Source organism: Mus pahari, chromosome 1 (genome assembly GCF_900095145.1).
Source record: "Mus pahari chromosome 1, PAHARI_EIJ_v1.1, whole genome shotgun sequence".
NCBI lineage: Eukaryota > Metazoa > Chordata > Mammalia > Rodentia > Muridae > Mus > Mus pahari.
In genome coordinates, this window is record NC_034590.1 from 2,108,105 (window position 1) to 2,123,611 (window position 15,507).

At 50.2% G+C, this 15,507-nt stretch overlaps 1 protein-coding gene across 1 annotated transcript in view; it reads right to left on the reverse strand.

Moving 5' to 3' along the window:
- Positions 1–15,507, reverse strand: part of Ryr1 (ryanodine receptor 1) — a 126,862-nt gene that overhangs the window by 105,733 nt on the left and 5,622 nt on the right. Inside the window, exons 2-17 of the mRNA XM_021211089.2 lie at positions 13,708–13,827; positions 12,333–12,437; positions 11,140–11,214; positions 10,982–11,060; positions 10,591–10,703; positions 10,145–10,238; positions 6,988–7,081; positions 6,470–6,544; positions 5,887–6,043; positions 5,508–5,672; positions 4,699–4,820; positions 4,177–4,372; positions 999–1,134; positions 822–917; positions 620–738; positions 366–499 (exon numbers count right to left, since the gene is read on the reverse strand). Coding sequence (XP_021066748.1) covers positions 366–499; positions 620–738; positions 822–917; positions 999–1,134; positions 4,177–4,372; positions 4,699–4,820; positions 5,508–5,672; positions 5,887–6,043; positions 6,470–6,544; positions 6,988–7,081; positions 10,145–10,238; positions 10,591–10,703; positions 10,982–11,060; positions 11,140–11,214; positions 12,333–12,437; positions 13,708–13,827 — 1,880 coding nt within the window. The remainder of the gene's footprint in view (positions 1–365; positions 500–619; positions 739–821; positions 918–998; positions 1,135–4,176; positions 4,373–4,698; positions 4,821–5,507; positions 5,673–5,886; positions 6,044–6,469; positions 6,545–6,987; positions 7,082–10,144; positions 10,239–10,590; positions 10,704–10,981; positions 11,061–11,139; positions 11,215–12,332; positions 12,438–13,707; positions 13,828–15,507) is intronic.

A 15,507-nucleotide genomic window follows, 5' to 3' on the forward strand; every position in this document is an offset into this window, starting at 1 on the left:
TGGGCATGAGGCTGGCAAGTAATGCACAGATATACACACGCATGCACACATGCATAAAACATTCTTTTGAAGAGATAAAGAGAAAGGATGAGAGATAGCCAGGAAGAAGGAGCTAGAAGAGAGACAGACAGAAACAGGCAATGAGAAAGAGGAACACAGGAAAGAAGAAAGAGCCAGGGGCAAAACCAAGACCCAGAGAGAAGAAAGAATAAGGGACCAAGCATTAACCAGGGGACAAGGGGCTCCCCTGGACAGGGAGATGGGAACAAGACATTCCTTGGGTTGGCATCCCTGGGTCAGAGGGAGGATTGTGTGGCTCGAGTCTGAGGTCATGCTGGGTTCCAGGTTGGGGTTAAGAGCCACACCTGGTGACATAGTTGATGAGGTTTGTCTGCAGCAGAAGTTCTCGGCCCGGGAGCAAGTTCTCGGTGATGAGGTCCTGGTTGGAGCGTACAGCCACACCATTGCACACACAGAGTGAGCACAGCACATCCAGGACCTGGAAGTCAAGTTCAGAGCTCAAGGGGCGTGAGGTTAGCCAGGCGTGGTCGCACAGCACATTCGAGGCGGCGGCAGGTGCCTCTGGGACCTGGGGAGGGGTCAGGGATGCGGGGCCAACCTTGTGATTCCGCCCATGCTTGTCTAAGAGGGAGATTATAGACTTGATGTGGTTCTCCTGGATGATGTTCAGCACCTCAGGACTCTCAATCAGGACACAGTACAACACCTCCAGGATGCCTGCCGGGTACCCACAGGAGAGGTGAGGCGGGATGGCCTTTCCTCCCCAACCTTCCCATCTCCCTTATCCCGGGTTCTCCTACCAGATGAGGCCTCCAGACGATCCAGCTTGCTGACCAGCCAATCCAAGTTTGTGGAGAAGAGCGCACAGTTTGTGCGATTGCCACGGATCAGAGAGGCTGCAGCGGGGCACGAGAGTCAGATCTATTAGGATAGGGCACCTGGGTGCCCTCAGGGGAGTTAGCTCTGGGTCCCCTTACCTAGAAGTTCATAGAGCAGGTTCACAATCTCTTTCCAAGATTCAGCTGCCTCCTCCCCAGCAAACTCGGCGAAGTGGGCAGCGGTGGTGTAGACGTTGAGGCGGTCGATGCAATTCAGGACCAGGGAGAGCATCCCCTGGGGTGAAGAAATGAAGGTTTTACAGCGGCTTAGCCTTTGCTAGATTTCCTAGGTAATGGTTGTGTCCCCAGAGGTCACCAAGCTTCTTTAGCTCTGTGTCTCCAGGCATATTGCCTTTCTCTCCTTGATTCATCAAGCCTGTTCACCTGTTCTTTGCCTCAGCCTCCATTAGAATATGCCCTTGCTAACATTAGGCTGAATTTGTGCCTCTGTGATCTACCATTTTCTCTCCATTTTGCTCATTTCCAGGCACCCCACTCCTGGGCACACTTGGAGCAGTTCACTTTTACCACCTAATAAATAAGAGGAGGCTGGAGAGATGGCTCAGTGGTTAAGAGCACTGACTGCTTTATGCATGTTTCTATATAAAGAAACTTATTTATAATATAGTGTTTTACTAAAGAATATCAAATTTACAACTAATTGCATTATATTAATGCCTGAATGAAATGTATCTGCATGTATTTCCTTCCTGCACTTAAGAATTCCAGTTCCAGGGCTGGTGAGATGGCTCAGTGGGTAAGAGCACCCGACTGCTCTTCCGAAGGTCCTGAGTTCAAATCCCGGCAACCACATGGTGGCTCACGACCATCTGTAACAAGATCTGACTCCCACTTCTGGAGTGTCTGAAGATAGCTACAGTGTACTTACATATAATAAATAAATAAAGCTTTAAAAAAAAAAAAAAAAGAATTCCAGTTCCAGCCAGGCGTGGTGGCGCACGCCTTTAATCCCAGCACTCAGGAGGCAGAGGCAGGTGGATTTCTGAGTTTGAGGCCAGCCTGGTCTACAAAGTGTCTGAAGACAGCTACAGTATACTTACAAAAAAAAAAAAAAAAAAAAAAAAAAGAATTCCAGGTCTTATGACACCTCACACAGACATATGTGCAGGCACAAAACAAATGGGCCCAGGCTAGCCCATAAAATAAAAATAAACTATATTTTTTTAATTAAATATAGTATCATGGCTGGAGATGTAGCTCAGTTGGTAATATTTGTTTAGCACGTATGAAGTACCAAGTTTGTTCCTCAGCATCCATAAAGTGACCATGAGCATACACTTGCAATTCCTGGGAGGTGAGAGCAGAGGGACAGGCCAGCCTTCCCTACTGCAAGTTCATAGCCAGCCAGGATAAGAGGGAGAGGGGGAGAGGACAGGGAACGGGAAGGTAGAGAGAAAGGAGTATATTTGCTGTGTGACCCAGGCTAGCCCCAACGTCCTGGGCTCAAATGACCTTCTTACTTTATCTTCCAAGTAGTTGGGACTGTCAGCATGAGCTATGTGCTCTGCTCTGGACACAATATTTCATCAATGAGTTAGTGCACAACCTTGCTTTATGCATGTTTCTATATAAAGAAACTTATTTATAATATAGTGTTTTACTAAAGAATATCAAATTTACAACTAATTGCATTATATTAAGGCCCGAATGAAACGTATCTGCATGTATTTCCTTCCTGCACTTAAGAATTCCAGAGGGAGCTACACAGTGAGGGAAAACAAAGGTTGGTGGTGCACACCTTTAATCCCAGCACTCGAGAGGCAGAGGCAGGAGGATTTCTGAGTTCAAGGCCAGTCTGGTCTACAGAGTGAGTTCCAGGACAGCCCTGGCTACAAAGAGAAAAACAAAAACAAAAAACAACAAAAACAAACAAACAAACAAAAGAACAAAACAAAACAAAAAAAGCATCAAGCTGGGAGTAATAGTTGTATATGCCTTTAATCTCAGCGTTCCAGAGGTGGATCTCTGTGAGTTCGAGACCAGCCTGGTCTACAGAGTGAGTTCCAGGACAGCCAGGGCTACACACAGAAAACCTGTATCACAAAGACAACCAAACAACCAAACAAAAGAATTCCAGATGATCCCTGACAGTCATTCCTATTTTTACATTTTGAGACAATGTGTGTGTTATGTCTTTGTTCATGCACAGGTGTGTATTCTTGTGCCTGTGGAGACCAAAGGTCAACTTCTGGGGGTCTTCTTTGTTATTTGGCTTCTTGGTTTTATGTTTTGTCTCAGTTTGTAGCCTTGGCTGGTCTGAAAATAGCTATGTCGACCAGGCTGGGCCTTGAACTTACAGGGATCCTATCCTTCTGCCTCCTGCTCCTGCCTTCCAAGTACTAGGATCAAAGACGTGCTTCAAGTTCAGCATCTTTTTTTTTATGTTTTTTTTTTTAGCTTTACGTTATTTTTTTTTTTTTTCGAGACAGGGTTTCTCTGTATAGCCCTGGCTGTCCTGGAACTCACTTTGTAGACCAGGCTGGCCTTGAACTCAGAAATCCGCCTGCCTCTGCCTCCCAAGTGCTGGGATTAAAGGCGTGAACCACCACGCCGGGCGCAATACATGTTCTTAACCACAGAGCCATCATCGCTCCAGCCTCCACCCTTTTTGTGTGTGCGTGTGTGAGACAAGGTCTCTTCCTGTACCCACTCATCCGTACTGACTTACCTGACTTACTATATGGAAGCGCCCTAACTCCACCCTGTCGGTAGTTTTGTTATTGTTACTATGATCTTTTTTGCTCATCAGGAGAGGAAGCCGTGCCTTAATATAAACACATTCCCCACCACTGACAGGGCAGCAGAGTCCCAGACCTCTTGTTCCACCCCTCTCAAGTCCTCCTAATCTGGCAGAGCTGAGCACCCCACACCTCTTCCTTTCTTGTTCTCCTAAGAGATGACTAATAACTCAGCCCAGTTGAGGTCCTTCCTATAATCTCTTCCCAGATGTGCCAAGATCAGTCTCTGTTACTGTATCCCTACACCTCACTCCGGTACTGCCCTTCTCACCCGAAAAGGCCAGATCCCAGAGTCCAACCCAGAAGCCCTATCATTAGGAGCCTCTGACTCAGTGCCGAATGTTCACATGGCTTTACGTGGCTCCCTTATTCCCGCCCACCCTCAAGGCCCCGCCCATCAGCACTGCCCGCCCCTCCCTTGAGGCGGGTCCTTCACTTTCCTACAGGCCCAGCTCGCGCGCGCGCTTCTTCCCCTGACTCCGCCCCTCCAAACCCCACCCTTCACGCCGCAGTTTTACCTCCTCCTGGAAGAGGCTCTGTCGGTTGCGCAGGCTGCGCAGCTTGCTCTGCTTCTCCTCGTGCTGCAGCTCCTCCGAAGGCGGCTCGAAGTAGCCGATGAGGTCCTGTAGGCTCAGGATGACGCCCTCGATGGGCAGTGCTGACCCAGCCGGTGGCCCCGAGCCCCGTGGCTTCCCGCTGAAGCTATCGAGACCCCTGTGGGGACCACAGTGCTCAGGAGGGGTTGGGAACCACCACTGTGCTGGACTCCCAGAGTTCCCACGGGAGGGGTGCGGGGAGAGGACAGGGAAATAGAAAGGCCTTGGCCCCTGTGCGTAGCAGGCACAGGGGATCACGGAAGGAAACGGGACTAGAGAGGGCCAAGCAAGGGTTTGGGTGCTGGTGTGAAACTTAGGTGATGGCGGGAATGTGAGGTCGAAGGTCATGCATGTCTAAATCAGAAGTCAAAGTCTGCGGTTGTAAGAAGTCTCTGAAGAGGGCTTGTCAGGCGCACACGTGGCTAGGAGCGTGTGCGGGCTTACTTTATGAACTGGTTGTACAGGCCTGCCGTGCTGTATATCATCCGGGCAGCCTGGGACTCCTCCTGCTGGCATCGCGTCAGTGACAACGCATCATCCATATGGCCTTCCTGGTGCAGCATGGCCTGGGTGTGCAGACAACAGAGGGGTCAGGAAGGGTGGCCACCTGCTCTCTAGGGTGACAGGGATGGAACCTAGGGCTTCATGCCTGCTATGCGGGTCCCATGCTGAACTACAGCCCTGGCACTTTTTCTTTGGGGTCATTTGAAATAGGGCTTCACTATGTAGTCCAGGCTGACTTTGAACTCACAGTCCTCCCTCTGCTTCTTGGATGCTAGAGTTACTGGTGTGACCCACCAAGCCCTGCCAATAATTTACGAGCATTGTTCTCAGCCTGTTATTGTTTGGAAGATTCTTTGGAGGAGTAGATGTAGGTGTGTGTGCAGCCAAGATGACCTGTAGAAGCCAGGCCCCTCTATCTACCACACAGGTTCTCAGGATCAAAGTCAAGGCCTCAGGCTTGGCAGCAAGCTCCTCCATCCACTGAGCCGTTTTCCTGACCCTTGTTTATTTCTCTTTGTTTGTATGGCTCTCTAATTTTAAATTTCTGTGTGTCTATATCCTTGCTTTTCTCTCCACATCACACACACACACACACACACACACACACACACACACACACACATGTGCACATGCGCACATACACACCTCTTTTTTTCCACTGTCTACCCTATTCTCATTATAAAGTTGGGTGATGAACAACACGGCCCATCCCTCGCTCTGCTCACACACCCACCCCCCCAGGGACTTACCTTCTTCTTGAGTACCCCAAGCCTCAGGGCCTTAGGGTCCGGGGCAGCATAGGTGAGCCACAGGCCTGAGGCCACATGCTGTACAAAGCAGAGCGACTCTCCATACTTGATCTCAGGGGGACCCATGCCCTCCACATCTCTCTTAGGGGCCACATCCAGCTTCTCCTACAGGAACAAGGGACGGAGGTCAGCCTTCTCGGCCTGGCATCATGGGAGACCCCAAGCAAGATCCTAGCTAATAGCTAGGAAGGTAGAGGGGAGCCAGGGCTGCAGGTGAGCAAGGACAACCCCCTACACACACAGACACACACAGACACACACAGACACACACAGACACACACACAGACACACACACACACACACACACACGAACACTGACCTTGGAGATTCGGAAGCAAAAGGAAGTGGCCTTGGTGTGGGCCTTGCTGGCATCAACTACCACAAGGCCTTGGTCCTCAGTGAGCCCAAGGTACCTCCCTGTGGTCACATGTCTGATTCTTAGTGGCTGGCCCCAGCGGAGATGGCTTCCACTCCAGCTATGGACAGTGAAAGTGAGAAAAATCAGGGGACCCCTCCCTGGTAGCCATTAAGGTCATATTCTTGGCTTGCAATTTCTCAATCATCTCTCTTCTAGGGTTCCCTAGATCTCTCTTGGGACCCCTAAATCTTTCTTAGAGCCCCCTCCTCCTTGCTCAGTAGCTCCAGTCCTCTTGCTGGTCCCTGAATATTCTGCAGTGTCCCCAGCTGTCTCCAGGGCACCAGCTCTGCAGGAACCTCCCACCTCCCCCAAGGGCTTTTCCTTTAGGGCTCCAGGATCCCTGGGGACCTACATCTCTCTCAGTCCCCCTAGGTTGCCCCCTCCAAACCTTCCAGTGTCTTCTTCATATCTCCTTCAAGACCCTTTCTCCCCTCCCAGGCTGCAGAGTAGTCCCCAACCTCTCCCCAGCCTTGCCCCACCGCACCTGATTCTCAGCGGCTCTAGCCTCCATAGGGAGCGGGCATGAGTGCACACAGGCCCTCCCTCGTAGTAGACAAGTCTGGGGATATGGGAGGGAACAAGGTCAAGAGTGCAGACTCCAACCCCTAACCCTGTCCGAGGGTCTGAGATATACACAAACAGCCCATGCATGGAAGGCTTGATCCCCAACCTCTAGGACTATTGGGGAGTGGTGGAAGCTTTGGGAGGGAGCCTACTGGAAATAGGCTATGTCACTGAAATATTAGAACCTTGGCCCAATGTCATATGGTAGAAACAGCCTCTGCCATATATTGTTACCATGATGTCCTGGGCCACCCACCTAAAGTAACAGGGGCCAAGCAATCATGGACTGAAACCATCAGCCAGAATAACCTTTCTTTTACTAAGTTGACTTTCTTGGGCATTTTGTCACAGTAACAGAAAGCTAAAAAGCACAAAGTCCCAACCAATCTTTCCCCGCAACATCCCTGGACCCCAGGTCTTCTTGTCCCAAGCCCAGACCTGCGTTGGTCATCACTGTCAGAAGGGGAAATGGTCAGACATTCATCCATATGTCCATGAAAGAGGCGCAGGACATGGCCTCCAGTCACAAAGCCTGAGGAAGATCAAGGAGAGGTGGTTGCTGTGAGACAAGAACCCCAGAAAGACCCGGATGTCAGTGTGGAGTCGAGGGGTCCCATATCTCCCTTGGGGAAGGTTAGGGCAGGCCTGGGGAGTGGTGTCCTGCAGTTGATGGTCTGTGATCTAGGCCATATTTAAGGACTGGAAAGTGAGGGTGTGAGATTTGGGGTCTGAGGCTGGAGACCACCCCGTAGGGATCTGGATATGACAGATTAAGGTCAGGGGGGACTTCGGGTTCTCTGGAGCTTTGAGCCTGGGGTCAGATTACTCAGGCAGAGGGCTGGGACTAGTGCTCCTGCTGTTGGGTCTGTGTTGTAAGGCCTGAGGTCTGGGGTTAGAGGTGTGAGGGCTGGCTCTGAGACTAGAGTTGCCAGTAAGAACTTCGATACTGAGTATTGGTTTGGGGGAATCTTAGGCTGACATATGAGGCCAAGGTCCTGGGTTGTAGTCTGAGTTTGAGACTGAGCTCAGAAGTATGAGGTTGGAAAGACCTGAGCTTTGTAGTTAAATGATGAGGGGACTGGAGAGGTGACACAGCAATTACGAGCACTTGCTGCCATTGCAGAGGAGCTGAGTCCTGTGCCTAACACCCACAAAGCAGCTCAGAACTGTCTACAACTCCAGCTCCAGGGGATCCAACATGATCTTCTGACCTCTGCAGGCACCAGGCACACACACGGTGCACAAACATACATGCAGGCAAAATAGTCATACACATAAAATAAAAGTATATTATATATTTTATTATATATTACATATATTTATAATATATTATAAAGTATATATATTATATAACATGTAGTATATAAGTATATAACATCTATTGTATATATTATGATATAAAAAATATAATATGATATCAGTAATTAGTTAATTAATATATTATATATAACTATATATAATCTATGTTATATGTTATGTTATGTGTATTATAATATGTAATATATATTAGAGTTTTTTAGAAATTGGTGGGTCTGAGATTCAAAGCTTGAGTATCAAAGGCCTAATTCTCATTTTGGTTCTGGTTTAAGACTCTGAGGTTGGAGTCAAAACATAGGGTTATTTTCTGGAGTCTTACTATAAGACCTAAGATCACAATTTTTAGTGGGTGCCTTTGTTTTGTTTTGTTTTTTTTCCTTTGGTTTGTTTTTGGGGGAGTTTACATGTGTGACTTTGTAGGGTCTTTCCATTTTTTCATCTGGGGCTTTCTGTGTACATATGTGTACATGCTTGTATGTGCATGTGTGTGTAGTTATATATGCGGGTGCTCATGTATATGTGTGTACATGCATGTGGAGGTCAGAGGTCAGCACTGGGTGTGTCCCACAAGCGTTCTTCACTTTACTTTGGGAAGCATTGAACCTAGGGGGCAGGTTTCTCATTGAGCTTGTTTTTAAAAACCTCATTTCTCATTTCCCCATAGTTCCACAGCAAAAAACCTTACCAACTGAGCTATCTCCCTGGTCCCTGCAGCTTTGGTGTGTGTATCTGTATGTGTGTGTGCATATTTATGTATGTGTATGTGTGTGAGAATGTATGTGTATGTATGTGTGTATGGGTGTCTGTATGTGTATATGTGTGTGTGTTTGTCTTTGTGTATGTGTGTATATGTGTATGTGTGTCTGTGTGTGTATGTGTTTGTATGTGTGTGTACTTGTGTGTGTATGAATATGTATGTGTGTATGGGTATGTGTGTGTATGTGTGTGTGTGTGTGTTTGTACTTGTGTTTACTTGTGTGTGTATGCATATGTATGTGTGTATGGGTATGTGTGTGTATGTGTGTGTGTGTGCGTGTGTGTGCGTGTGTGTGCGTGTGTGTGTGTTTTGCCTGCATGAATATCTTGCACTGCTTGTGGACCTGGTACCCACAGAGACCAGAAGATGGTGTTGGATCCCTTGGAACTGAAGTTACAGAGGTTGTGAGCTGCCATGTGGAAGCTGGGAATCAAATCTGGGTCACCTGGGGAGAGCAGCCGGTGCTCTTGACTGCAGAGCCATCTCTCCAGCCTTGTTTTATGGGTTTTGGTTGGTTAGTTATTTGGTGGTGGGGGGGGTGCTTTGCTTTGCTTTGCTTTTTTATGAGCTCTGGGATTTTGAGTTTGTTTTTGGAGTGTTGCGGTTCAAATGTGAGAGTCTGGAGCCAGGCAGGCGGTTTAGCAGGCACCTTACACCAAGCCCTGTGACCTGAGCTCGGTCTTCACAGCCTACAGCCTACAGTGAAAGAAAAGAACTGACTCCAGTACACACACACACACACACACACACACACACACACACGCATTTAATTAAAAAGTTTTGAGAGTCCAAGGCAGGCAGGATAAGGTCTGAGGTCTGAGCTGGGTCCTGGGTTAGGATCTGAGGTCTAGACTTCAGGTCTGAGAGCTGGAGCCTGAGGATTTCAAAGCTGTGGATCTGAGTTTTCTGCGATCTGGGCCAGATTAGACCAGATTAAAAATACATAAAGGCAGGTTTATTAGACGCTGCTCCCAAGCCAATTCACCAGTCCCAAGGGATGTGGCCAGGGAAATCACACACCAGGGCTAAGGCAAGGGGGTTTTCTAGTTTTTAGCCAAGGGGTGACAACGGGTCAGCTAGGAGCTGCCATTGCGCGTATATATGATCCAAAGCTAAGTCCCTGAGGAGGCATTCTTGGGTGGGTTGCCGTAAACAGAGGCAAGGGTGATGACATGTCAGCCTGGAGTTTTCTCCATGCAGACAGGGATGGGGGAAGGAGAACAGACAGGGGTTTCCCAGTTTGTGCGGTGACAAATGGGGGTTCCAACCAAACAGGAACCTCGACGACTGAACTTGGTATGGGGAACTTTGGGATCTGAGTTTGGGAGTAGTAGTGAGTGAATTTGGGGCCTGGAGATCTAGGGTTCTGCCTTCTGGTCAGTAAGAAATGTGATGTGAAGGCCATAACTCAGAGATCTGAATTGTGAAATCCCAAGATTCAGTTTGGGCATATCTGAGGAAGCACCATTGAGGACCTGTTTTGATGGCCTCATCTTAGGGGCCAGAGCCTGGAGTCCTCACCTTCTTCACAGCCAGAACAGATGGGGTTCATGTTCCACAGAGTCTGCATGAAGGACGCATCAACCTGGAGTTCCCCACTTGCGGTTGACAGGTGCTGTGGACAACCAAGGTGCCGTGGTCAGAGGTGATGAAATTAGCGGCAGTTGAAAATCAGTGGCCAATAATCAGGGGTAGATGCCAGGAAATACACAGAATAAAGGCAGAAAGTTGGAGGTCACAGATCACGAAAATGAGAGCAAGTTAGGAAAGGGTGGGGAGAATGATGGAGGCCAGATGTGGGGATTGGAAGAGGTGACCAGATCTCAGAAGTATGGGTGTCATAAAACCAGGCTTTCTGAGTCAGACTTCAGGGTCAGAGACCCATTGGGGGAGCCAATGATGAGAGATGTGGCAAATCCAAGTGCCCCTACAAGGGCAGTAGGAGCCGTCGGGGCAGGGTTACTCACCAGGTATCGCTCGGAGGAGACACTCACAAGGATTAGGTCATCCCCAACTCGAACCTTCTCCCCTTCAGACCTCTGCTTTGAGGCTGGGTGCATCGTCCACCAACAGGCCTCCCCTAAGAGTGTGTGTGGGGGGGTGACTGTCAGGATAATGGTTTCCCACAATGCTCTTCACCAGGGTACTCACAGCCACCAAGCCTTCCAGTTCCCAGAGCCTACAAATCCCCACCTCGTCTGCCTATATAGACTGTGCCCATCCCCATGTCCAGACCCTCTGCACCACAGCCCCTGTTCCTGGCTCCAGAGTAGCCTCGTGCCCACCTCTAGAGTTCTGCAGATTTTCCGTTCCCTGATTTGGGACTCCTGTCACACCCCCTGCCCACGGCCCCTGCACCTGTTGCGTCTTCCTGTAATCCCACGTCAAAGGCCAACTTGTCAGTCATGGATCGGGAGGTGGTGAGGCAACTCAGGTACTAGGGTGGGAGAGCGAGGTCAGCCCCCTGGCAGGCCTGCACCCTCTCCCTGGCCTGCACCCGTGCTCAGTCCACTCACCATACGGCTGTGTGCGTGCCGGAGCAGGATGGCGTGGCCATACAAGAGTGTCCTGTGTCCCCCGCCCTGGGATGACTGGAGGGGGTAAGATGGTGCAGAGTGAGCACAGTTTCCCAGATTTACAACACATCCCAAAACTCATGGCGTATTCACAAGCGCATGTATGAACCCGTAAAACGGTATGCTCAGGCAGGATGGTGGGGAACCTCAGTCAAACCCCCAGCCTACTGTCTGCATCCATTTTCCCATCTACAGAAGCAGGAACCTAGACATGAAGTGTTTAACACTCCCCAAGGCCCTGAATCAAGAGGATCAGGAGTTCAAGGTTAACCGCGGCTACTTAGAGAGTTTGAGGCCAGACTGGGATACAAGAGGCTCTATTAAAAAAAAAAAAAAAAAGCAGAAAAACAAAAACCTACAAAGCCCATGTTGCCATCCCACCTCTTCCCTCTCCTACACCAGATCCTGAAGTCACCCAAAGAGTGACTTCATCTTCCGAGTGACCAAGGTCACTCAAGAGAGCCCAGTGTCCCATCTACCTTAGCCTGTTGTAAATCGCTATCTGCCTGGGGACAGTCCTAGTTGTTGCTAGGCATGTGACTCTCAACCATGGGGACAAAGTGACACCCTAGGACTGACACACACTCCCATGCACAAGGAGACTTGGCCCTTTGAAGGAGGGAGGCGAATCCAACTCCTTGATGACATCATGCCTCCATCATGGCTCTCCCATGCCCGTGCTCTGAGGGAGGGAGCCATGTCATGGGGCCACATGGTCAGATGGCAGACCCACACTTGGGGGGGGGGAGGGAAGATGTCCCATGCAGTGACAGGCAGGGTGAGGAGGAGGAGGATAGAAAGAAGAGAAAGGAATGGTCCAGGGAACAGGGGCTCAGAAGCCCCTTGCTCCTTCCTTCCTTCCTGCCTGGCTTGTTCTGGGCTCCACAGCCCCTGACATCTGGGGTGAGGGAAATCCCCCAGCCCCTGTGTTCAGGATGTGGGCCTGAGCAGCAGGCCTGGGGTCAGGCATGATAGGAAAGACAGATGACACCCAAGGCCAGACCTACCCACTTATCCAAATTGAGGGCCTGTGGGGGGCAGGGCAAAGAGAGGAAGAAGCACTTGGTGAATGACCCCAAGTTCCCTCACCCGTCTTCAACCCTGTCCCCTACTCCTTGGAGGCGGGGCCTTACCTCCACACCGGCTTCCACAGTATTGGCCAGCATCTCCTGCAGGGCTCGAACCGACAGAGATTGCTCCAGGATGAAGCAGCAGACGGCCAGATCAGGGGGTACATTCTGAGGGGGGGTACATATTACTGGAGCAGAAAGGCTCTCAAGCACTGTTCCCCACAATGCCTCGTGCACCCCTTGACCTGAACAGTTAGTCACACTCCCTCACCCCACAAGAAGCCCCTGACCCTGCCAGGCATCACACACCTCAAAGCTTTGCCAACAACACAGGAAACACCTCTTCCAGCCTCCTCCTTCCCCCAACTCCACAGAAACTTCCAGATCACCTGCGTCTCTCCACCATTCTGCGTTCCCTGCTCTCCTAGAGAGCCCACACACTGACCCTACCTCCATGATGTGCCTTCCCTACAAGTCACCCCAAATCTCTCCAATCCTTGAAGAACATTACTTCTGATCTTACGCTGTCACCTCAGATCCCTAAGCTCTTTGCTCCTCAGATGTCTGTTGACCCCCATCACCACAGACCATCTCCTCTCAGCCCCCAGGCCCTCTCCACTGGTCCCTTCCTCTCTCACCTGACTATACCTCACCCTCAGACCAGGTTTGCCTGGCCTCTTGGTCTCCATGCCCTCCTGACAACCCTTGCTAAAATTCTCCTGGATATCTGAGCCCTCGACTCTTGAATTCAAAGCCACCTCCGTTTCAGATTCTAACTTCCCTCCACGCCTCCAGTCCTCAAAGCCACACACGCTCAGGTGCCTTATACTCTTCCCATCTCCAAGGGACCCAGTCCTTTCCTGTTAGGTCCCCCTTCCTCTAAACTGCCTAGCTCTCCTTCCCCTTTGGCCTTTGCCCCTCCTTCCTGAGACCCACGACCACCCATTCTCGGTGCCCACAGGAATCCTCCCTGACATCCACCCTCCTCTCACCCTTCACCACCCACCCAAGACTCCGCCCCCACCCTAGGCCCCGCCTTTCATTCTTCAAACCCCAGTCCGCCTACCTCAGATCCTGTCCCATAATAGGCTCCATCTCCATCTCAGACCCCACAGTTTTCTCTTCAGAGCCCCCACGCACACCTCAAATCCTACCCCCCCTCCCAGGACCTGTCTTTGCTCTTCAGATTAGGCTTGTCTCGCCTTTAGACCCCGTCCCCACTCCAGCAGACCCCGCCCCTTCAGGGCTCACCCTTCTCAGACTCACCCTAATAGCCTCAGATTCCGCTCATCCCATCTCAAGCCACGCCCCTTTCCCCTATTAGCCTATCACTCTTTCAGATCAGCATCTACCTTTCAGGCTCCAGAGCCTTTTTTTTTTTTTTTTTTTTTAAAAAGAACCCAATCCTGCCCTCCTCCCGTGCACCATGCTGACAGACCTGCGCGTTGCTGGTGGGTTCCAGAAAGCAAAGTCGGTTGCCGAACCCCTCAGCGGCCAGACACAACTTGAGCTGTTCCTTGAGCACCGTGGCGCTGCACTGCAGGACCACTTCGTCATCCTGGGAAAACAGAAGGACGAGGTTCATTGGTGGGAACCAGAAGGGACAGGCCAGCCAAGACACTGCATAAGGTAGAGCTGTCTCTTTCCTCTTCTAGAAAAGATACACTCCATACCAGCAGGGCTCCATTTATAAATCTATTTGGTTGGTTGTTCGTTTATTTTTATTTTGAGACAGTGCCTTTTTAAGTTGCCCAGGCTAGCGTTGAACTCCTAGAATCATGAGAGACTCCTGCCTCAGCCCCTTCAGTTGTTAGAATTACTGGTATGTGCCACCATATCTCACTTCAGCCCATTTTAAAACAGAGAAACTGAGATTTAAGGGAATCAAAATCTAGCGCCTCTAGAGGTCTCCTAATGGGAGATCTGCAAGGTGGAAAATATCAACTTTCTTACAAAATAAATGTTTTGGGGTGCTTGCTTTGTTTTTGTTTTGTTGGTTTTTGAGACAGGGTTTCGCTATCCTGGATGTCCTAGAACTCACTCTGTAGACCAGGCTGGCCTCAAACTCACAGAGATCCACTTGCCTCTGTCTCGAGAGCTTTAGGATCAAAGGCATAACCACCACAGCCCAGACAATTTTTTTTATTTTTTTGTTGTTTGTTTTGTTTCATTTTTGCAATAGCGTCTCATGTAGCCCAGGCTAGCCTCAAACTTGCCCTGTAGCCAAGGATGATCCTGCACTCCTGACACTTCTGCCAACACTTCCCAAACGCTGGGGTTTCAGGCATGTACCACTCTGCCCAGCAAATTATTCCAATATGTGGCAGAGAAAAAGTTCAAGAAATTTACAAATGGAGCTGGAAGGATGGCTCAGTGGTTAAGAACACTGGCTGTTTTGTCTGCCTTGAGGTGTCATTGGCCAGGGAGAGATTCTTCCCAGCCCCCACACTTGCCTCAGGTGGGAGAGCTGGCTCCCCTCCCTCTTGGTGGCTGTAGCACTGGGGGTGGTGGTGCAGAGCAGAACAGTAGAGCTGGCTTTGGTGGCATGGGTGCCAGTGAGCCTGCACAGAGGATGTGAGAGCAGGAGAGCTGGCCCTGCCCCTTGCGGGCTGCAGCACTGGGTGAGTGGTGTGGTGGTGCGAGGGAGAGCTGGTGGGCTGACCAACTCCGCTATCCCCCAGGGCTTTGAGCTGCCCCACCCCAACATCTGCCCCATCTATGAACTGCTGGAGCGCAGAAGAAGACCATCCTACAGATCCAAAGCTGCAGGACCTCCATGACCCAGGGCAACAACAGGATGTCTGAGAGGAGACCTGGTGAGGATCCAGGATTGATAGTGTAGCAGAAGCCAGAGGCCTCTAAACAGATCGCACAGACCGCTCATCGCAATGAACATTTGCAAGTGAAGATGTGAGGACAGAGGGGCAGACTGCGGGACACACAGGGACACACTGCAGCTTTCATGATGAGAGGCGCTTTTGTTTTGTTTATTTTTATTTATTTATTGGGTTTTTTTTCATTTTCTTTTGGTGGGGAGGTTGCAAGGTCAGAGAAGGCAGGTACAAAAGGACAGGGGGTGATGAGTGGGATTGGGGTCCATGGTGAAATTCACAAAGAATCCAGGGGGGAGGGACGGAGGGAGGGGGAGAGAGAGAGAGAGAGAGAGAGGAAGAAGGAGGGGGAGAGAGAGAGAGAGAGAGAGAGAGAGAGAGAGAGAGAGAGAGAGAGAGAGAGAGAG